A 23628-nucleotide genomic window follows, 5' to 3' on the forward strand; every position below is an offset into this window, starting at 1 on the left:
TGAGCAGCAGTGTGTTTGACAGGAAGCTGAGATAAACAGTCTGGAGCCCATTTAGTGCTTCATATGAAAGTGTGAGGATTTGAAAGCAAATCTAAAATCAAGCAGGAGTCAGTGTGAGAATGATTTGTGCTTTTCCTCAGTCAGATGCTGGGAGTTTCAGTTCATCCATGTTCAGCGTGCTGTGCTTTGTGTAACAGGAGAATATGACAGTATAAATCAAGTCTTCATGTCACTGAAAGCCTCCACAGTCTGCTATGGAGGTGCATCAGTTTGGATTTACAAGAAGAACATTTCTTAAACCTGCCACAAGATGGCGCTCCAACAGAAGGGATGTCCACAGTGTAACACAGACACACACATACTGTGTGAATGTGTGAGTGAATGGGCTTTCAACACAAGGCTTCTGCTGCTACCTTTAATGACATAATTAGCTAACAAGAACAAACTGTTAATTACCACCAAAGAACGGCTCCAGATTTTAGCTGCTGACCATTTTGTGAAACGTTGATTACATCAGCTTATTGTTGATTTTTCAACCTTAATATCAGCTGCTTTAAAGGAGCCTCGTTCTCTCGCAGTAACACTTTTCTTCACTAGATGCAGTGCAGGCACAGTCTGTGTTTCTAAACTACACACTAATGTTCATTGTTGTGCAGCTAAATCCTCCCTCTGGATGGGAAGAATCCCTGTCAGGCTTCAAACACCTGGCTTGGTGTTCTGGAGCTAATGTGTCACCTGTGAGGACTCTGAGATGAACACACAGCAGACACTTCAGTTCTCCGTCTGTGTGTCCTCAGTTTCCCAGCATGCCTTGGCTGTGGTGGTGGAGGTGAATGAGGGGGAACATGCTGCTCTGTCAGCACTCAGGTTTCATACCTGGTGATCTCAGAGGACAAAGCGGCGTTACAGCAGCGCACGTTGATGAGACCTGATGCTCTGAACAGTTCAGACTTCAGCCTCACTCTGAGAAAACAAACGACTGACTGTCAGCAGCAACTACACCTGCTCCATCAGTGACGGAGAGAAGAACTGAGACTGAGAGACATACAGCTGCAGGTCAAAGGTCAGAAACGCCCGCTCTTTGTACGGGTCAGGAGTTAGTACTGCAGAGGTCAGAGGTCAGCTTGCTGACAAACCATTTGAAACAGTTTGGAGCTAAAAGCACAACAGCAGAGGAAAGAAGAGACACTGCAGAGATGATGCAAAATATTGTGTTTTGTTCTCAGCTGTCAAAAAGTGTAACACACGTGTTCCAGCACAGCCTTTGTGTACTTTCACTTCTCCATACTGTCCATTGGAAATCCTGTTTGTTCCTTTTTGATTTCAGTCCATGTGTCCAAAGCAAACTTCTGTCCCACACTTTCTCTGCTGACTCTTCACCGATGCTCAGATGATCTCAGATGATTTCACCAGAACTCATCAAAATTCGGGCTCCACAGAAACCCAGACGTCACTAAACAAGCGTAACAAGCAAAGTGAAAACTGGTCGTTCAGCTTTATTGACCAAAGATAAGCTCACATGTCACCTCATGACACAGACACTTATTTCCACAGCATGCACGAGGACTGACAATAAGTGTCTATAAAGCCACTTCTATCTGCCACACCTGTGCTTCTGTCATGGTTGCTCTCCTCTCACTCTGTCATTTATCCACAGTCTGCCTCCCTCTGCTCCGTCAGCTGACGTCCTCTCTACACCACCTGCTGTGTTTTATCCTGCAAAAACACATTTAAGAAGCGTTGCACCGAGTAACGGGAGGAACTGCTATAAAATCCATTTAAAGGAGGTGGTGCTGAGTGCTGTGACTGGGGTCCCACCACTGACATCACGGGTGGAGGACATGTTGGAAAACTGCTACAAAGTGCTGTGCAGCCAGCAGAGCTTACAGTCTGTCCTGTGTGTCATACAGGCTCTCACACTTAGTGTTTCTGTGACACATTGAAGAGAAGTTTGTGTTGTTCACAGTTGTGCTTGTACTGAGTGACAGCTGACATGACCTAACAGGAATAATGTGTCTGTGCTGAATGAGAAGTAACACACAATGAAGTCTTGATGCATCTCAATCATCCAGGAAAGTGAGTCTGTTGCTTCTGTTCATCTGGACGCAGCGTTTTGTGGGAGAAACGTGTCGTCATCATCAGGTGACGTCTTCAGTCTCAGCTGCAGGTTTCAGTCTTACAAACAGGACATTTGCATAAAGACTGAAAGCAGCTGCAGGAACGATGGGCTGGGAGCTCCGTTCCTTCATCTTAATTATGCAGATTCTCAGGACCATTGATCAACAACCACTGATCCATGTCCATGAGTCCCATTCACAGAGATGTGGGAATGGCTGCAGTCACAGCATGTAAGATGGAAATAAATGAGAAGTATTTAGCTGAAGTGGATTTGATTTATGTTACTTCTTTTTTAACTTGTAGTTCTACATTGGAAGATTATTGTGATATTGAAATATAAAAATACATTTATATTCTATTATTTTCTCAAAATAAGCGTCACACTCGTGGAAGCCGGTGTAGCCGCCGAAACGCCTGCATTTATGGAGACTTTCAGCCCCAGGTAGGCCAGTTATGGATCTTGGGATCCACATTATGTCAGCAGCTGTTCTCCACCGTGAACTGTGTTCAAACAAACACGCTCACGCCTCACAGACGACAGCTTACAGTCCTGTAGAGATAAAGTGACTTCGTACAGCCCCGACCTGCAGACGCTGTGCGCAGAGGTTCAGGAGCAGAAGTCCCGTTGTAAACATATCACGGCAGACCCGACGATGTTTGCATGAACGCGCTTTTCAGCATCTCTTTATTGACCACTTTACACACACGGTTGCTGTGCGCACACAGCCGGCTGTAGCTTTGCAGCTCACAGCCCGACACACACCAACAACAGCAGAGAGAGCACAGACGTTAAGGCGTGATTGCGGGTGCCGCTCAGGTGCGTCCGCCTCCCCTGCAGCGGCGCTGCAGACCACGCCCACCACACGCAGTAACCAGGTAAAATACATACTTGGGCAGAATTTTGCAAATATCTGTTTTTCATTTTGTAGCAGCATAGAGCTTTTTTCCAATTATTTTTTAAAAGTCAGGTCAAGGCTCCAAAAGCCCAAAGGCGATATAACAGTTTGTGTTTGCTACATGGATCATTGTAGTTCAGCTTTCCTTTGTTATATTTCTTTAAGAGCTCAAAATGTGTTCATTACATAAATCAAATGTAATTTTCTCTGTAGCACTTCATGGATTTCATAAGCAACACACTGTAGTTGTTCACACAAAGCATAAAGGTAAAAACAATATACACAGTGTTATCTTCATTTTAGATGTCACAAAGTATTTGCGGCTCCCAGTGTTTTCCCGAACCCTGACCCTTTGCGTGGAAACCGATAAAAAGCGACGTGGCCAGGCATGATAACACTTTGACTGAACTGCAGGACTGTGCCTCGAACCACTCTGACACCATCGCCACTCTCCAGGCCACTGTGGAGCGTTTGTCTGCGGAGGTAAAGAAGTTAGATGAGAGATGTGGAGCTCTTGAGGCACTCCAGGAGGAATCATTTAAGAACTGCAGGAATACCAGAAGGCACAGAGGGACCCAAGATGACTGAGTTGGTTCACACCTGTTGGCGGAGGCGCTATCTCTCGAGGAGAAGCCACTCATCGATCGAGCACATAGAGCGAATCGCCAGCGTCCCAAACAAAGTCATCTTCCTCATCATCTTGAGATTGCACTACTACCACATTGGTGAGGAAATTCTGCTGAAAGCTGCAGAGAACAAGAACCTGATGTATAAGGGTTTTTAAAATAAACATCCTCCCAGATTTCCCTCCCTCTGTTGGAAACGCAGAGCCGCATTTGCAAATATGAGAGGAAGACTACGTGGGATGACCGGCGTCAGGTACAGACTGCTATACCCTGCAAAGCTGTTAGTGACCCATGGTGATGTGAGGAAAAGCTTTACCGATCCCAAAGAGACCGTAGACTACGCGGAGAAGCACCTCTCCCACCCACCTTCAAATGTATTAAAAGCAAGGATATATCTATATGTCTAACGCTGACACAGCACTGTGTTTCTTCTTTTCCCTTTATATTCCATGTAAAGGTGAATATGGAGCGTTTATGGCGATTTTCTGAATCTCGGGCAGATGAACTTCCCTGAAGTGTTTCCAGCTGGGCGTCGAGTGTTTGACCGACGCATGAAACGACACGTTTGTGAGTCTTTGTGAGTATTTATCACACGGCGTGCTGCGGGGAAAAGCCTGTTGTAACATTCATGTTTTAGCCCCTGACGGCTCTTTTTGGCTTTTCATCCCTAAACTCTCTGCATGCTCTTTCATGTGATTCCTTTTATTTTGAAAAGTCTCAATAGGATCTTGAGCTTTATTGTGAAAGGTTTATGTGGAAAATAAAGAAGCGGACGGCGGAGCCACGAGATGGTTTTGCCGGCGTTGTTGCTAACGAGCGTCCGTAGTGTGGTTATATTAAATATAAGAGAAAGAGAGAACTTTAATACAGACACTACAGTGAGCATCACAACCATGTAACATATTTTACACCATGAAACAAACGATGTTTCATATCATCATCTGATATATATGTTATATGGAACAGGCCCAGCTCAGGCTGCCTGTGATGCAGCACAGCGCCACCCTGTGGTCATCACTGCACTGGTGACACTACAAACAACAAGTATACAGGATGGACGGTGGCCCTGAGAGCTCACACACACTGCTGCTTCTAAAACACCATGAAACAGGAAAATGCTGTGAAAGCACAAAATAATCACAGTTCAAAGAGACAATAGTGACAGAAACAGAGGCTTCACTGGTGCTGAGGGAGAAATCCCAGAGAAGCTTCCTTCCTGCCAGTATACGAGCCCACCAACAGAGACAGGACCAGTTCATCCTCCATCACTTACTGTGGCTCACGTTGCTCTTCTGTTGCTTTGCATCACAGACGTGTCTTTACTGGCTTCTTGTTCTAATTGCACTTAGAAACATGTTGTCTGAAACATGTTGTCTTTAACCTGTCACAGCTGCCCAGATGTTGCTGCTGAGAACATGTGGAGCTGATTCATGTAGTCATGTGTCTGTGAACAGCCAATCACAGGAAGACTTTCATAAGAAACTCAGAGGAACAGCTGAGATGTGCTGAGTGACACAAGAACTGACAACAAATGTTAAAGTTCAAATGGTGGTTTTGTTTGCAGGGACTGTGAGTGGATGGAGATCCTGGTCCTCCTCAGCTGTGAGTTCTTCCTCTGTCATGAGAACCTCAGGGGGAGAACATGTGCTCACTCTCAGCTGCTTTAACAGGAAAGAAGCTCTTTTAGATCAAAGCTGAGAAACTGTTTGTAACAGCGAACTCTGTCACCTTTCTCTCCTCAGCCTGCTGCTGGACAGGCCCATGAAGCTCTGCTGTAAAGGCTTCCATGTCCCAGGCTTCACCTTTACCTGCTGACCAACGGGAGGCGTGGCCAAAACAGCGATGGGGAGTGGAGCAGCAGGTAGCAGAGGTGAGCCTCTTGTATGCAGCCTGTTATCTGTGGGACCAGGGAGGACGTGACAGCAGATGTTGCTGATTCAACATCTGTGTGACAGCTGGAGCAGCACAGTCTGCAGGAAACATCTGTGCATGTAGGAGACACCAAGGTTTACATGGTGGAAGCAGACGACTGACTCAAGCAGCCTCACATCACAGGCTGCTGGCTACAAGCACATGACCACAGTGACTGGTTTCACTGGTGTCTGTCCCAGTCTGTGGCAGAGATACAGGAAGTCACAGACAGCCTGCACACAGCGTTTCCTCTGGAGTGTGTTTCACACCCTGTTTGTGTTTCTCACTAACATGTTGTAGTTCTTCCTGCACACAGCAGCACTTTGATCATTTCTCCTGCTTTTCTTCCTTTTCTAGCTTTTATACACTGACAGTAACACAAAACTCCAAAGTCATCATTTGAGGAGCTTCTTAAGAGTTTCTGTGAGTTTAGTGAAGTCAGCCTCTCAACAATAAGTGTGTGTGTGTTGATTAGCTAATGTTCAGAGAGGACTGCACTGATGTAGCATCCAGGTGAGCAGCTTATGAGCCAACAGGGGAAATTTAGCTGTATTATTGTTGTTTAAATGTAATAATTTATGATTTCATGTTCCAATATTTCACTTTTCCCAACGTTTTGTTATCATTTGGTCTGAAAACCATGACAAACAGCAGTGTTACAGTTGTTAGCATTAGCTGCTATAGAGCACTCAGTCACTGTATTGGTGTTAGCGACATGAACATATCTGAGCTAACTGTGTGTTCCAGATGTGCAGCAAACCCAACTGTCCCTGTGTTTTCCTGCTGTAGACATTATCTTATTATATTATGTTGGTTGGATGCACCTGTCTGCACCCTTAATGCTCTCTGGTCACTATGGTAACGCGTAAACATTTCTTTCAAAATAAGACACACGACTACAACACGGGAAAAGACCCAGGGAAACGAAGTTAACGATAAAAACCCTGAAAACCATTGTTGGATTTATATTTTATCATTGTCATTGTTATTGGGGAATATCTAACCATATATGCTCAGAGGTGTAGAACCAATTGTGTAATGATAGTAGTCTTTAAAGACTTTGTGTGACTCCAGAGTGTTCTGGCATTCACACCCACGTCCTGGGATCATGGGAGAGGTGCTACCTTCTTATTGTTTTGTGGTAGGATGTCTGTTTTAGTCTAAGTGCCTTTTGTTTAGATGAACTGCTGGACTTCCAGACCAGCAGGTTTAGGGAAGTCGTTTATGGGGTCACACTCTGACTCCACACACACACACACACACACACACACACACACACACACACACACACACACACACACACACACACCTACATAACATACAGACTGGTACCTTTGTTCACGTGTATGTTAATGAACCTCAATAAAAGAGCAGTGTTACGAGGGAACGGACGAGAGCAACTGTGGTCAAGCGAAGGAACGGCATTGGTCCAGGTCTCTCCCGTGCACGAGAAACATAAAGAACTACTCGTGTCTTGCTTTGCTGTGTAGCTGGATTGAACGATCCAGCGAACAGGTTTATGCTACAAACCTATCAACCATCAATTTCACACCGAGCCTCGACTCTCACGGCCCGGTACCAAACGACTCACGGACCGGTCCGTGACCCGGGGGTTAGGAACCGCTGAGTTAACGCATGAGTAGTTCAGGGCTGCACGTCATTTTCATTGTTAATATCTTTGTGAAAAGCACATTGATGTGAAAATCTTCATGAGAGTCAGAGGCCCTACAACACGATTAAAGATTCATTCAAAAGAAAATCACAAGTTATTATCATCTTCAGAACATTTCATTAAACATTAGAGACAGACTGCTGAGTACATCTCATCTCTATCCAAACAACCTACAGTCCACAAACACATCATGAACCAGTGCTCTGGGCTGTGGTCTGTCCCCAGTTACATGGATCAGCTGGTTCCCTGGAGGTGACTGCTGCTGTGGTTTGGAGCGGATGAATAAACCTGAACTGAATCAGGTGTCCAGTTACTTTTGGTCCCTTTAAACCAGGCTGTCACATGTTCAGGATGTGAAACTCCTCCTCCTCCGTGAAAACGGGTGTGGGTCTCAATCAGCCAAGGTTTTGGGTGAACCCATTGTGAGATCTAGCCCCACGCTATCATGTGATTTCCTGTGATCAAATGTCCCAGGATGTGAGTGGGCGTTAAGACGTCCATGTCCCTCTTCAAGCAACTTAAAGAAGTCCAGACGCTTTTCTTTCCAAGCTCCTTCAACAACATCATTCATAGAACAGCTTCCAGCTTCTTTTGCTCGGCTACAGTTTGCATGGATTTGCATTTAAAGATGCAACAAGACTAAAATGGTTAGGGTCAGGAGGTCAAAGGTCAGAGCTCCTGTGGGTCTGAGGGCGGCCTCACGCTGGAGAAGGATGAAGGAGTCTGACCTGAGCCAGTGTTTGACATGAACACATCAGCACTGCTGTCAGTGAGCCTAACGACAGCCGTTAGCATCATTTCAGTGTTTCAGTCATAAAAACACTTCCTGTCTCTGTGGTGGTTACAGTGACATCATGCAGTTTGTGCTTTGACCTCCAGAGGGCGACAAATCAGCACAGACAGAGAGCTCCATTCAAACTTTGCTGCCATCAGGAATAATTCTTCAAATATAATCATCAGTGTTTGAGCAGTTATGATATCAGGGACAATCTAGACATGTGTGACAATACTGAACATGTCACATGACACACCTCAAACATCATGTGATCCACTCTCAGTCTGCACTTTCATTCATGACTTCAACAGGTTGAAATGAGCTTTGAAGAAACATTCAGTGAAATAAATCTTTCATGGATTCATGTGAGCAGCAGATGAACTTTGTACCAACAACATCTTCAATAACAGAGTCTGAATGAAGCTCAGGTGTTGATGCTGCTCCCTGATTGGACGCTTGCTTTCAGCTCTGCTCTCAGTCTTTACTGCACAGGTGAAGGTAGAAAGTGTGACTGGATCTATAGACTGGAAACAGAGAAACATGCTGAACATTTGAAGCTTTGCAGCAGAAATGTTCATGTTACAAATACAGCAGAGCTGATCTGGGATCAGTGTGTTCACACCTGCAGCTACAACAAGGTTTCATGTCTCCACACGTCAGCATGTGAACTTTACTCTGACTCAGTCTGAGCAGTCAGACGGCATATTTTTAAAGTTAACACATCAGCACACACAGAGCTGAGCCCCTCCCACCTGTGCTGAGTTTCAGGTGGAGCCCCGCCTCCTTCCAGGAAGCAGCTCACCTGTGTGTCCGTGTTTAGTGTCCAGGGGCCCGTTCTTCGTACCTCGCTAAGTAGGTTAGCCGGATTAGATTGTTGACGATTTCGCGTGATCCTGGATCGTTCGGTTCCCCGAAGCTCATCCGGGACTTGCTGTCATAGCAACAGAGCCGTAAGCGTAAACCTGCTCGGGAGCAGGTTTACTTTATGTAAACAGGATTAGATCGCGGCCACGCAGGTATGTCCGCGTCATCATACGAAAGCAACAGCGATATTCCACCACTGTTTCACCATAAATAAATAACATCAATGTAACTAAAGACAATGCAGCACTTGATCCATTTATTGATTTCACACAGGTCATTTCCTAAAAAAGGGAAATGTACTATTAACATTCTATTACATGTATGTGATTATTACAGATTTAATTCATATTTCAGAGTAGCAATTGTAAATTACTTCGTGTAATCAAGATGAGAGACCACGGCTTTAAAAGCGAAGGTGGATTTGGGAAGCCTGTCGCAGCCATGTCCTGTCCGTATACGCGAGCCACCCATTGCGGAAGGTGCAAGATTGATAAGGAGAGTCCTCAGAATTCAGCGTATATTGCGGGATAGACAGGATCCTTTAGCTCAGCGCGACAGTGTGCTCATAGAGAGATATCGATTTTCCCGTGAGGGTATTATTTACATAACCAACTTGTTGACGAGGGGGTGCAGGACCACCACCTGTCTTTTTTTCCTCTGCCCTTTTCTTGGTTGCTGTTATAAACAAACAGATTATTCCAGGGTCTCTTTCCAAGAGACTAAAAGCAATATAAGTGATAAATATTACCATTCTGTAGGATATTCTTATATTTCACTTTTACCTGTTCCCATGTTCTAGTGGGTCCTGTCGTGGCTCTAATGTGAAAGAGGATAAAATATAACATATTATAATATAATGTAATATAATATTGGATAATATAGTGTAATATAATAAATCTACCCTACCGCCTACTGGTGTTGGCCAGAGGGGCCGATGGCGCGATATGGCAGCCTGGCTTCTGTCAGTCTGCCCCAGGGCAGCTGTGGCTACAACTGTAGCTGCCTCCACCAGTGTGTGAATGTGAGAGTGACTGAATAGTGGCATTGTAAAGCGCTTTGGGTGCCTTGAAAAGCGCTATATCAATCCACTCCATTATTATTGTTATTATTAAATTACTTACGAGTTTAATTTGTCAGCAACTTCCTGCCAGCCCTCGCTCCTTGCTTTTGCAGCCTTTGCAGTGTTCCCTTGCGTTCTGATTAAACTCTGAAACTCCTGAAATCCCTCACTCAAGAGTTCTTGCTCTGCTGCCGAAAAATACCGAGCCGAGCGCGCTCCGTCGACATTTTCGCCGACCAATCAGAGGGTTGCCGATCAATGTTTCTACTATCGATGCGTAGCCCCTTTTACGACACCCAGTGATGTCACATTACTGCGTCCAGCTGTACTAATCGTCAACAGCAGGTGTGTTCGGGGAACCGGATTAGCGAGCTCACGGTTAGCGCGATGATTTGATCTTGGATGTAGTAAGCGACGTACGAAGAACGGGCCCCAGGTGTGGAGTGGAGCTTGTTGTTGGTGTGTGAAGAAACTGTAAGTTTGCTTTGTTTCCTCCTTTAACAGTTTGTCTTTAGGAACTTTACTGTTTGTTCAGCTCGTGTTTGATTTCTTCACACAACAAACTGTGTGTGTTTGTATTTCCGGTCTCTCCATTAAAGTCAGTGTGTAATGTTTCCTGGCTAACATCAGCTGTGTGCAGCTTAGTTCAGCACAAATCTGCCGCTCCATAGTTCACGGTAACGGACTCACAGCTGGACCAACGAGGCCGAGTGTGTCCGCCACTCTGAGCTAGTTAGTGTTTGTGTACTTGTAGTTTGTACTTTGAGTTCACTCAGAGCCCACAGAGGACGCAGCGTACGTGATGACGTCACAGCCCTTTACCTCCTTTACTGTCACTGTGATTAATATTTACACACGAGACACCTGCAGAGCTCTGACGCTAAGCTAGCACACAGCATGCTAACACTAAGCTAAGCTAACACTAAGGCTTAGTGTTAGCTTAGCTTAGTGTTAGCATGCTGTGTTAACAACCCTAACCCTAACCCTAACCCTGGTCTGGGGTCAGTGTTTACTCAGCTTTAACTCACTCTGGGTTCTTGGCTAGCTTAGCGCTAGCTTAGCGCTAGCTTAGTGTTAGCTTAGCGTTAGCTTAGCGTTAGCTTAGTGTTAGCTTAGTGACTAAGCTAACACTAAGCTAACGCTAAGCTAGCCAAGAACCCAGAGTGACGTAAAGCTGAGTAAACACTGACCCCAGACCAGCACCGTGATAAAGTGAGCTGCTGCTGCTGAACTTGAACAGGTAACAAAGTGATGAGCAGTCAGGCTGCAGGTTTCTACCTGTTCATGTTTCTACAGTAGAATCACTTTGAAGTGTCTTTGTGCTGTTTCATCTTTGATTTGTGTTCATAAACACTCAGAGAAACATCACGTGACCTCATCAGGATCTGTGTTGGTGTGTGGGGCTGTACCTCAGCTTTATGTTGTTACATGCTCATTTGTTCATTTTACACAGTAACATCAAAGTAATGTTATGAGGAGTAATGAAGTAACGTACTCCATTACTTTTAATTAAAGTGTTCTGTGTAATATGTGTAATAATGACTGTTTTGAGTAATGAGCAACACTGATCACAACAAAGAGGAAATGCCTCCAACATGCACAAACATTTGAGCCACAACATGCAGTTAATGTGCACAAATGTCTTTGATATGCTGCTCAGTGATGGTGGTGACTGTCAGAGCAGAGCTACTGAGAATCAATAAGTAATATCAATGATGGGATCAGAATCACTAAATTCTTCTCATCCCTGTCAGTATCATACATGTGCTGTATAATGTGATAAATGTAGAGGTGCTGGCTGTTCTCTCACTCTGCTGTTTAGCTGTAAAGGACGCCTCCCTGCCTTTGTCTCATTCATGACCTTTAATAGTCTCTTCTAACATGCAGAGATCTGTATGATCTGTTTCATAGAGTCTAACCAGCCTGTACAGGTAACAACAACAGTCACTGCATCACTGACACACAAACGTCATCTCTGTCAATAACAACATTCATACATGGAATAAAAACACATCAGTGGATCATTGCTGGAGCTGATGTTTGTGCTCCTGGTGCAAAGGCTCTCAGTTTCCTCCTTGAAATAACATCAGTGGTGGGTCAGCGACATGCTTTCTTTCCCTCTCAGGTTTAAATATCTGGGACTCTCCACCGTTTGGTTTTAGAGCTGAAGAAGCTTCTCAGATGAAACGTCTTCCAGAAACTTAAAGACGTCTCTTTTCTCTCCAAGCTCCTTAGATCACATGACCTGGATGACTGAACCTACAGACATATTGACCTGGTTTCATGGTCACATGACAGGTCAGAGGTCAGCGACTGTAACTCAGTTCCTCCTGTTAATGTGAACTCACTGAGTGTTTGTGGTTTACCTCTCAGACTGACTGAAGATGATGATGGAGGAAGAGGAGGACAGAGCAGAGTCTGCAGGGTCCAGCTGTCCGTCTGTGAGGAGTGACTGGTCCAAAGATCATAATCCAGACTTCAGTGGTGAACCTGGAGCAACGAGGTCAGAGAGCTGAACTCACTGAGTAACAGAAATAATTCTGCACTGACATTATAATCAGTGTTGACTCTGGTTGATTGTCTGACTGTGTTTGTGAGCTGAGAGGAAATGAAAATGAGTTTGTAACAAAAATCAGTTTTGTCCAGTTTTCCTGTAAAAAGCTGAACTCTAATCTAAGAGGATGTTACTGACAGGAAACAGCTGCATTATCTGCAGTCTGTGTGATCACAGCTGCTTCAATCATGTTTGTGTCTGCAGAGGTCAGAGGTCACAGTCTGCAGGGTCCAGCTGTCCGTCTGTGAGGAGTGACTGGTCCAAAGATCACCCTCCAGTCTTCAGTGGTGAACCTGGAGCAACGAGGTCAGAGAGCTGTGATGACTCCTTTACATGTTTGTGTTTCCTGGATAAATATGACCTGAAACATCCTCAGATTGTTACAAAGATTCATTAAAAAGAAAACAATGAAAGAGAAAAGATCCAAATGTTCGACTTGGTCATTTGCTGTTTGAGGACAGTGATGCTCATATCTGTGGGGAAAGTGTGACCTGAGTGGGTTCATGTTTGTCTTTAAAGAACAGAGCTGCTCTGATTCTCTTTGTGTCTGATCTGTTAAACAGTCTGAGAGGTCACACAGAGACCCAGCAGCTAAAGCCTGGATCATACTGGCTGCTGTTACTCCATCAGGACAACACTGAACCACAGTGGTGTGGATGTAGTGGATAAATCCCACCATACTGATGCTCAGAGTTAACCACAGGGAACAAAACCAGATGTTACCTTCAGATTGTGACCTTTGGAGTGGACGATGCAGATTTCAATAGAGAATAAATGTTGTTGTTTTTCAGCTGTGAAGAAAGAATCTAATTTTCTGAACTTAAGAATTTATGATGCTGGAAACAACATGGAGACTATAACACAACATTTCCACTGTGTTCATAGAATGAATGTAAAACTGTCAGACATTCATTAAATATGCAAAATGTCTACAGAAGCATCAGAGGGTCAGACGTGAAGCACTCAGTGATTTTGATCAAATGACTCATCAGTTATTGATCTGTACTACACTGATCTACCACGTTAGTAAAGCTGGTGTTCTGGTGGTGGAGGGAGACTCGGATCATGTTCTGGTTTTGGAGCAGTGATCTGCTGATGGTTCAGTTTGATGAGCTTCTTCAAAATCATCCCTGACATCACCACTGAAAGGACGTCCATGAAAACAGACTGAAAATTACTGATATGTTCACAATCTGAGAGTTTAAAACTTGACAGACTTGATTCAGATGAAGTTATTTGAGCAGAAACTCCTGGATCTTTATCCTGTGTTGATCTAATCCTTCATGGTTCCTCCACAGAGTGGACCAGCAGAGCTCAGAGGTTCCCAGTGGTCAGTCTGCCCAGCAGCATCAAACACAGCTGGACTCCATATTTATGGTCTGTACATGTACAACAACTACTTTAATATTAATAATAATGCATTTATTTATAGGTCCCTTTCAGAACACCAAGGACTCTGTGGACTAAACGACCAAAAGAAAACAAACTTTGAAATCAGACGGTGCAAATGTGATCACAGGGAAACGTTTTAAACATCGAGGCTTTAAACAGAAACCAAAGTGAAACAGTTTGTAGTCGAGATCAGTGGGAATGAAGCTGAATAACTGTTTCTTCAATATCTTTGATCTCTTAAAAAAGAAAAACCAGCTGAAAGTCTGGCTGCTCTTATGAAAAGTACAGAGAAATTATGGGTCGCTCAACACTTGTGCACAATATAAGAGTTTAAATAAATCTAAAGAATAACTCAAAATCCTACAATCATACTGATAAAGTCATCTACAGCTAACTATCCAAGTGGATTTGTTTAAGACAGCTCCATCTGCTGGTGGCCCTCTGCAGGTGCATGAAAGGGGCGTGTTTATAGTGAAAGTAGTAGAGAAAGTAAACCCCACGGGAAGGAGGAGGACTCTCAGCAGCTTCCAGCTCATATTCAGACATTTGACTTCTCACTGAAAGCAGCAAGTTTGAGTGTCTGTACCTTAGTTAGAAGAGATAACATGGTCATAGTAATTAGAGTTGATTGAGCAATGCTGTCCTTGTAATGTAGTTTATGATTTTTATGGACAAGTCCAGTTTTTCTGTAGAGCCTCTCAAGTTGGTGACAGCAGCAGTAGAAGTTCACGTGTAAACCAGAGCAGCAAATCAGGTCCAAATGTGTTGTTCACAGTGAGTGGGATCATCATTGGCTGCTATGTTAACCTCCTGCAGCAGGATGTCTTTGGTCAGAGAATGGATAGATCACTAAGTCATTGTTGAGTTTAGGGAGACAGTAGACAGTTGGAGGAGGTTCAGCCAGTTGACACACAGTAGATAAAATAACTGAAGGCAGGAGCAGACACCTGTATGACTTTCCACCTCTCACATAGATTATTTCCCTGGGCAGCGCCACAGGGCTGGTAGATGTAAACAAAGCTGGAGGAGAGGATTGATTCATCTGAGAAAAGTCACAGAGTTGTGTCTTGATGCTCAATCATCCAGGTACGTAAATCCCAAAAAGCTTGATTCTGTTCATCTGGATGTTTTCAGTGGGAGAAACGTTTCATCATCATCAGGTGACTTCTTCAGTCTCAGCTGACTGCAGGTTTCAATCTCATAAACAGGACATTTGTATGACTGAAACCAGCCCACTGAAGGAACAATGGGCTGGGAGGTCAGTTCATTGATCATTGGTACGCATATTGTCAGGACCATTGATCAATGGTTGTTGATCAATGGTCATGAGTCCAGTTCACAGAGAGCTGGGGAATGGCTGCAATCACAGCATGTAAGATGGTGACAAATGTACCCTTAGGCCCCTCCTCCATTCAGAGATGGTCTTTTCACATAAATGGCCTCCTTGACTCCGCCCTCAAACCAGCGTTCACATTTACTCAGGACCTTCTTGATGTGAAGTTCTTCTGCTTCCCTGGCTGCTGTGTCTGTGGGGATGGTGTTTGTTCTGTGTTGTTGTGTCCTGATGACGCCCAGTTTGTGCCCCAGTGGATGATGAGAGTCAAACCTTAAATACTGATCTGTATGCGTAAACAGAGTGAACCTTTAAGACCAGTTGTCTGTACGATCAACTCAGTCACCTGAAACATCTCCAAGTTTCTGGCTTTGATCATCAACCTGTTGGTAGTTCAGCTCTGAACACCAGTGAAATGTTTCTCCCACTGAAATCGCTGCATTCATATGAACAGAATTAACTTTTTGGGATCATGGAGTTGTGGACAAAGTCTCAGTTAATCAGATAAAGTCAAACCTATAATTGGTAAAGAGTTCGTGGATGATATGCCCCTTGATCGTAAAGAAGTGGATGTTGTGTGGACTAAAGTTCAGAGTGGTGGCTCATTCATAAAGTATTCTGTTCCAGCTGCTGGAGGACAACATCATCACTTTTGTGAAGAACGAGCTGAAGAAGATCCAGAAGGCTCTGAATCCAAATAAGCCCCAGTGCTTGGAGTTTCAGAGGGAGGATGATGAGCAGAGGAGAAACAGCAGAGAGGCATTTGTGAAGATCACAGTGGACTTCCTGAGGAGAATGAAGCAGGAGGAGCTGGCTGACCGTCTGCAGAGACGTAAGAGGATTTATCTAAAGATTTAAGCTGCTGGATAAATGAGAGACTTGTGACACCAGTGTGTTCAGTCATTTCTCAATGGGTCAGAAATTGTCATCAGCATTTTGTAAAATGTGATTGTTAAAGTTGTATTTTTATTATTATTATTCAGAACTTCTAGCTGCTGTTTGTCATCGTAACCTTAAGTCTAAGCTGAAGAAGAAGTTCCAGTGTGTGTTTGAGGGCATCGCTAAAGCAGGAAACCCAACCCTCCTGAATCAGATCTACACAGAGCTCTACATCACAGAGGGAGGGACTGCAGAGGTCAATGATGAACATGAGGTCAGACAGATTGAAACAGCACACAGGAAACCAGACAGACCAGAAACAACCATCAGACAAGAAGACATCTTTAAAGCCTCACCTGGAAGAGATGAACCAATCAGAACAGTGCTGACAAAGGGAGTGGCTGGCATTGGGAAAACAGTCTTAACACAGAAATACAGCCTGGACTGGGCTGAAGACAAAGCCAACCAGGACATCCAGTTCATATTTCCATTCACTTTCAGAGAGCTGAATGTGCTGAAAGAGGAAAAGTTCAGCTTGGTGGGACTTGTTCATCACTTCTTTACTGAAACCAAAGAAGCAGGAATCTGCAGCTTTGAAGACTTCCAGGTTGTGTTCATCTTTGATGGTCTGGATGAGTGTCGACTTCCTCTGGACTTCCACAAAACTACAATCCTAACTGACCCTAGAAAGTCCACCTCAGTGGATGTGCTGCTGATAAACCTCATCAGGGGGAAACTGCTTCCCTCTGCTCGCCTTTGGATAACCACACGACCTGCAGCAGCCAATCAGATCCCTCCTGACTGTGTTGGCATGGTGACAGAGGTCAGAGGGTTCACTGACCCACAGAAGGAGGAGTACTTCAGGAAGAGGTTCAGAGATGAGGAGCAGGCCAGCAGGATCATCTCCCACATCAAGACATCACGAAGCCTCCACATCATGTGCCACATCCCAGTCTTCTGCTGGATCACTGCTACAGTTCTGGAGGATGTGCTGGAAACCAGAGAGGGAGGACAGCTGCCCAAGACCCTGACTGAGATGTACATCCACTTCCTGGTGGTTCAGGCCAAAGTGAAGAAGGTCAAGTATGATGGAGGAGCTGAGACAGATCCACACTGGAGTCCAGAGAGCAGGACGATGATGGAGTCTCTGGGAAAACTGGCTTTTGATCAGCTGCAGAAAGGAAACCTGATCTTCTATGAATCAGACCTGACAGAGTGTGGCATCGATATCAGAGCAGCCTCAGTGTACTCAGGAGTGTTCACACAGATCTTTAAAGAGGAGAGAGGACTGTACCAGGACAAGGTGTTCTGCTTCATCCATCTGAGTGTTCAGGAGTTTCTGGCTGCTCTTCATGTCCATCTGACCTTCATCAACTCTGGACTCAATCTGCTGGAACAACAACAAACAACATCCAAGAAGTCTGAAACAGGAGAATCTGCAAAGAAACACTTCTACCAGAGTGCTGTGGACAAGGCCTTACAGAGTCCAAATGGACACCTGGACTTGTTCCTCCGCTTCCTCCTGGGTCTTTCACTGCAGACCAATCAGACTCTCTTACGAGCCCTGATGACACAAACAGGAAGTAACTCACAGACCAATCAGGAAACAGTCCAGTACATCAAGGAGAAGCTCAGTGAGAATCTGTCTGCAGAGAAAAGCATCAATCTGATCCACTGTCTGAATGAACTGAATGATCGTTCTCTAGTGGAGGAGATCCAACAATACAGGACTTCAGGAAGTCTCTCCACAGGTAAACTGTCTCCTGCTCAGTGCTCAGCTCTGACCTTCATCTTACTGTCATCAGAAGAAGATCTGGATGAGTTTGACTTCAAGAAATACTCTGCTTCAGAGGAGGCTCTTCTGAGAATGCTGCCAGTGGTCAAAGCCTCCAACAAAGCTCTGTGAGTAAACATGTTGTCATCGCTTCATTGTTAAAATCATGGGAAATAAATCAGAAATGCTGAGTTCAAAGAGCACTGTAACATTTTTTTAAAATAGTAAATTAAATGATCATCAGTCACTCGGTAAATATATGGTAGTTTTAATGTTTCACTCCAGCATTTCTAAAACACACTTTGTTCTGTAACTCTTATCAAAGGACAATCCAGACCCAGCCTATAAGAACATGAGCTCTGATGCTTCAGCCCCTCTGACAGGTTTATTATCCTCAGCTTGTTCACTTGTCTCCAACTCCAGGAGTTTGGTTGTTTTATTCTAAAGCACAAACTTCACCTGCCAGACTTCACCTACATCTTTTTCTGATGTTCATAATTTAAGTTCAAGTTTGTATCTCACTTTCAGTGCACACCCTCCCTTTTTAAATATAAATCTCTGCTGTGCTGTCATGTTTTCATCCCGTATGGAGGGAGAAACTCGGTCTTCATTACTGAAATTGCCTCTAAGGTCGTGTTTCTTGTCAGTAACCATATGTAACTGTAAGGCTTCCATAACCAGTGTTATCACAGAATTACAGTGGGTTCACTCTGGGTCCTCTACAGTTTCTTCCCACTGTCCACAGACATGCAGTTAGGTTACCTGCTGATCTAAACTTCATGCAGGTGTGAGTGAGAGTGGTTGTCTGTCCCTCTGTGGGCTTAGTGGAAGAGACTGGATGGATCTCTGCTTTGTCTTTGATATATGCTGACAGCAAACATTCTCCATGAAGTCTGCATTTCAGCTCATCTCCTTTATACGCACCTTTAACAGGAAGAGTTTTATACAGCTAGTGTTTAAAATCAAGTGTTATTCACAATACACAGGTAATGAGCATGATTATTGAATTACTAAAATTTTCTAAAATAATTGTTTTAGTTAATATTGTATGACAGTGTACACAGAATTATTAGCTCAGTAGGCAGAGTGGTCGCCCCATGATCATAAGGTCAGGGGTCGAATCCACCGAATAGTTACCTTGTGGTACCCCTGAGCAAGGTACCATCAAGGTACCAATCATGTGCACTGGACTGGTAGCACTCATAGTCTCATAGGTTTAAATAAATTTTTTAAAAAAAGGGTTCAACATATAAACAAATTTAATTTGATCACATATATTGTTTGTTTTTTTTTTGTTTTTGTTTTTTTCCTTTCTCTCTCAGACTGAGCAGCTGTAACGTCTCAGAGAAAGGCTGTGAAAATCTGTTGTCAGTGGTCAGCTCCCAGTCCTGTAGTCTGAGAGAGCTGGACCTGAGTACCGACAGCCTGAAGGCTTCAGCAGTAAAGCTTCTGTCTGCTGCAGTGGAGAGTCCACATGCCAAACTGAATGTTCTGAGGTCAGATCAATTTGTATTCTGTTTAGTTCTGTTTGTTTATGTGTTTGATGTTTGTTTTTGTTTATGTCTTTATCCAGTTATCCTTGTTTCATAGCATTTTTATTCATTTCAAAGTTAAACAGAAGTTTTACTAACCTGCTCAGCACAAGACAATAAGCTATTGCACCTTGATTACACTTTAACAACAATCTTTATTCATGTTTTTATCTTCAGACTTAACATCTGTGAACTCTCAGAGGAAAACTGTGAAGCTCTGTCCTCAGTTCTCAGCTCGCAGTCCTCTAGTCTGACAGAGCTGGACCTGAGTATCAGAATGCTGCAGGATTCAGGAGTGAAGCTTCTGTCTGCTGGACTACAACGTTTAAACTGTAAACTGAATACTCTGAGGTCAGATCAGAAAACATTTAGTTTTTAGAATTATTAATTAAAGTTCATACATATGATGTTGTATCTTAGTATGTTTATGTTTCCTTTAAAAATAGAAAGTCAACATTTAATGTTGTGAAATGTATTAACAAACTCTACATGAGTACTTGTTTTATAGATTGTCTTTTATTTTTCAGACTGAGTGGCTGTAACCTGTCAGAGAGAAGCTGTGAAGCTCTGTCCTCAGTCCTCAGCTCCCAGTCCTCCAGTCTGAGAGAGCTGGACCTGAGTAACTCTGACCTGCAGGATTCAGGAGTGAAGCTTCTGTCCGCTGGACTAAAGAGTTCACAGTGTGCAGTGGAAACTCTCAGGTCAGGATTCAAACTTTTCCACAGATGATCATTTGAAATGTGATTTATATTATTGTATAAACAGGTAACTTTTACAGCTGTCAAGTGAACTTTTATTCACATTTGAGTGGATAATTGGACTCTGAATTACTAAAAGTTGTTATAGTCATGTCTCTGTTTATTTAAAAAAATACTTAATGCACTGCCTAATTTAAAGATTTAGGCTCCTTTTGGGCCCATAATATATATATTTGATTTCTTTGTGAATGAAATTAGGAGGATATTGGCGACTGCTGATTGGCTCGCTGTTTGTTTTTTATTCACAGTACTTAATTTTAAAGGCTGATTTCTCAAAATGAGATGTTTATCTTTTCTTCTACAACACGTGGAGCCACCAAATCTTCTTGCTTCATTTATTCATTACAGTTTGATTTAAAGAATATTAGACTCGTAACATAATAAATATATTTATTTCACTTCTTCTTGAGAGAAAGAAAGGGATGACTGGGTGAGCTCCAGTGGTTCATCCCAGCAGAGAGAGCGGCACACTGGGCTGCAAATGATCACAGTAGTAATGGCCATAGTTTGATAAAACAGGCAGTCTTACCCTGTAGAAAATACAGGGTTCTGGTGCCGATGTGGGGGAGGGGAGTCGCCCGGTACTAACTACATACTACTAACTACCTCATCCAGATGTCTTCCCTACTAAACCTGATAAGAAGTAACTGCAGTAGCCTTATAGGTCAAATCAGTTTCACCTGTTAAAGTTAGCTCCACTATTAATTAGGGGTGGGGGAAAAAATCGATACTGTGTAGTATCGTGATATTTTGTTTGCTAATAATGTATCGATACAGGGACAGCAGAAATCGATATTTTGTTACAAACAATTTTTTCTCTGAAGTCAACATGCTCTGGAGTCAGAGCATGTTGACTTCAGAGCATGTTGATCCTTTTTCTGAGCAACAATCCTGACATTCCTTCACTGTCCAAATGTGTTTAACTTTTTTTTTGGCAGCAATAAACGTGACAGTTTACTTATTTTAATTTAAGACATGTTTAATTTTAATTAAGTTTGAAACTTTTTTATTTAATGTAAAATTATATATTTTTTTAAATTTACTTTCAAATTCTTCAGTTGCTGAAGGGGCTGCATAGTTTTCATAAATTGCATAGTTCAGAATAGCTATAATTGTACCAGATGGTTGCATTCAGTTAAGTTGGACTAGACTGTAATACAAACCGTTCAGTTTGTCAACAATAAAACTGACTGAAATGAGAGAAAGACTGAGTGTGAGACTTTGATATTAGATAAAATGAATATTGATAAAGTTTACCTTTATGTGCAGAATTTAAATATCGCAAAATATTTTAAAAAATTGCAATAATATCGTATCGTGCGTTAAGTATTGTGATAATATCGTATCGCGAGTTGTATGGTGATTCCCACCTCTACTATTAATGGTGTCACTTGTTATTTCTGGGATGAGTTTAGTAGCCTGAACAGCTGCTTAAAGGAAAGTAATTAAATAATAAAAATAACCTAAGTCCGGGGGAACCTGCAAGAGCTGTTTGCAGAAAGAATAATGCTCAGACTTTGAGGTTTTATCGTTTTACACAAGGTTTAAAAATGAATGTCCACAATTGAATTGCAGAAATTGTTATTGAGCTAATACTGATGTAGTTGTTATCTTTGGTAAGGAGAGGTTGGAGGAAGGATGAGCACAGTCAGGCCTAAAGATGCTCTTAATAATAATAATGGATTGCATTTATATAGCGCTTTTCGAGACCCTCAAAGACCCTTTACAATCCCACTACAGGGAGTGCAGAATTATTAGGCAAGTTGTATTTTTGAGGAATAATTTTATTATTGAACAACAACCATGTTCTCAATGAACCCAAAAAACTCATTAATATCAAAGCTGAATGTTTGTGGAAGTAGTTTTTAGTTTGTTTTTAGTTTTAGCTATTTTAGGGGGATATCTGTGTGTGCAGGTGACTATTACTGTGCAGAATTATTAGGCAACTTAACAAAAAACAAATATATACCCATTTCATTTATTTATTTTTACCAGTGACACCAATATAACATCTCCACATTCACAAATATACATTTCTGACATTCAAAAACAAAACAAAAACAAATCAGCGACCAATATAGCCACCTTTCTTTGCAAGGACACTCAAAAGCCTGCCATCCATGGATTCTGTCAGTGTTTTGATCTGTTCACCATCAACATTGCGTGCAGCAGCAACCACAGCCTCCCAGACACTGTTCAGAGAGGTGTACTGTTTTCCCTCCTTGTAAATCTCACATTTGATGATGGACCACAGGTTCTCAATGGGGTTCAGATCAGGTGAACAAGGAGGCCATGTCATTAGTTTTTCTTCTTTTATACCCTTTCTTGCCAGCCACGCTGTGGAGTACTTGGACGCGTGTGATGGAGCATTGTCCTGCATGAAAATCATGTTTTTCTTGAAGGATGCAGACTTCTTCCTGTACCACTGCTTGAAGAAGGTGTCTTCCAGAAACTGGCAGTAGGACTGGGAGTTGAGCTTGACTCCATCCTCAACCCGAAAAGGCCCCACAAGCTCATCTTTGATGATACCAGCCCAAACCAGTACTCCACCTCCACCTTGCTGGCGTCTGAGTTGGACTGGAGCTCTCTGCCCTTTACCAATCCAGCCACGGGCCCATCCATCTGGCCCATCAAGACTCACTCTCATTTCATCAGTCCATAAAACCTTAGAAAAACCAGTCTTGAGATATTTCTTGGCCCAGTCTTGACGTTTCAGCTTGTGTGTCTTGTTCAGTGGTGATCGTCTTTCAGCCTTTCTTACCTTGGCCATGTCTCTGAGTATTGCACACCTTGTGCTTTTGGGCACTCCAGTGATGTTGCAGCTCCAAAATATGGCCAAACTGGTGGCAAGTGGCATCTTGGCAGCTGCACGCTTGACTTTTCTCAGTTCATGGGCAGTTATTTTGCGCCTTGGTTTTTCCACACGCTTCTTGCGACCCTGTTGACTATTTTGAATGAAACGCTTGATTGTTCGATGATCACGCTTCAGAAGCTTTGCAATTTTGAGACTGCTGCATCCCTCTGCAAGATATCTCACTGTTTTTGACTTTTCTGAGCCTGTCAAGTCCTTCTTTTGACCCATTTTGCCAAAGGAAAGGACGTTGCCTAATAATTATGCACACCTGATATAGGGTGTTGATGTCATTAGACCACACCCCTTCTCATTACAGAGATGCACATCACCTAATATGCTTAATTGGTAGTAGGCTTTCGAGCCTATACAGCTTGGAGTAAGACAACATGCATGAAGAGGATGATGTGGACAAAATACTCATTTGCCTAATAATTCTGCACTCCCTGTATTCATTCACTCTCACATTCACACACTGGTGGAGGTAAGCTACAGTTGTAGTGGTAGGTTAGGTTTTGCCCAAGGACAAAATGACCAAGACAGAGAGAGCTGGCTCATCAGACAGACAAGCTCATCTTGTAACCTACTGGTTCGCTGGTCAGCACACCAGCTGACTAGCGAACCGGCTAACTA

At 43.2% G+C, this 23628-nt stretch overlaps 1 protein-coding gene across 6 annotated transcripts in view; it reads left to right on the plus strand.

The window, feature by feature from the left end:
- The window catches only part of LOC146606869 (stonustoxin subunit alpha-like), an 88050-nt gene that overhangs the window by 52480 nt on the left and 11942 nt on the right, over positions 1 to 23628 (plus strand). Inside the window, exons 1-8 of one of the 6 annotated variants that reach the window (XM_085349252.1) lie at positions 12310 to 12425; positions 12681 to 12782; positions 13775 to 13853; positions 15829 to 16033; positions 16185 to 17982; positions 19177 to 19350; positions 19564 to 19737; positions 19914 to 20087. In XM_085349252.1, the coding sequence (XP_085205378.1) occupies positions 12310 to 12425; positions 12681 to 12782; positions 13775 to 13853; positions 15829 to 16033; positions 16185 to 17982; positions 19177 to 19350; positions 19564 to 19737; positions 19914 to 20087 (2822 nt within the window). Of the gene's footprint in view, positions 1 to 12306; positions 12426 to 12680; positions 12783 to 13774; positions 13854 to 15828; positions 16034 to 16184; positions 17983 to 19176; positions 19351 to 19563; positions 19738 to 19913; positions 20088 to 23628 lie in introns of those variants that run through there. The other 5 variants (XM_085349254.1, XM_085349255.1, XM_085349256.1 and 2 more) reach the window with 5 other exon arrangements.

Source organism: Diplotaxodon limnothrissa, unplaced genomic scaffold, assembly GCF_057381915.1.
Source record: "Diplotaxodon limnothrissa isolate DT_005_m unplaced genomic scaffold, D_limnothrissa_male_GT1.1 unmapped_scaffold_4, whole genome shotgun sequence".
Taxonomy (NCBI): Eukaryota; Metazoa; Chordata; class Actinopteri; order Cichliformes; family Cichlidae; genus Diplotaxodon; species Diplotaxodon limnothrissa.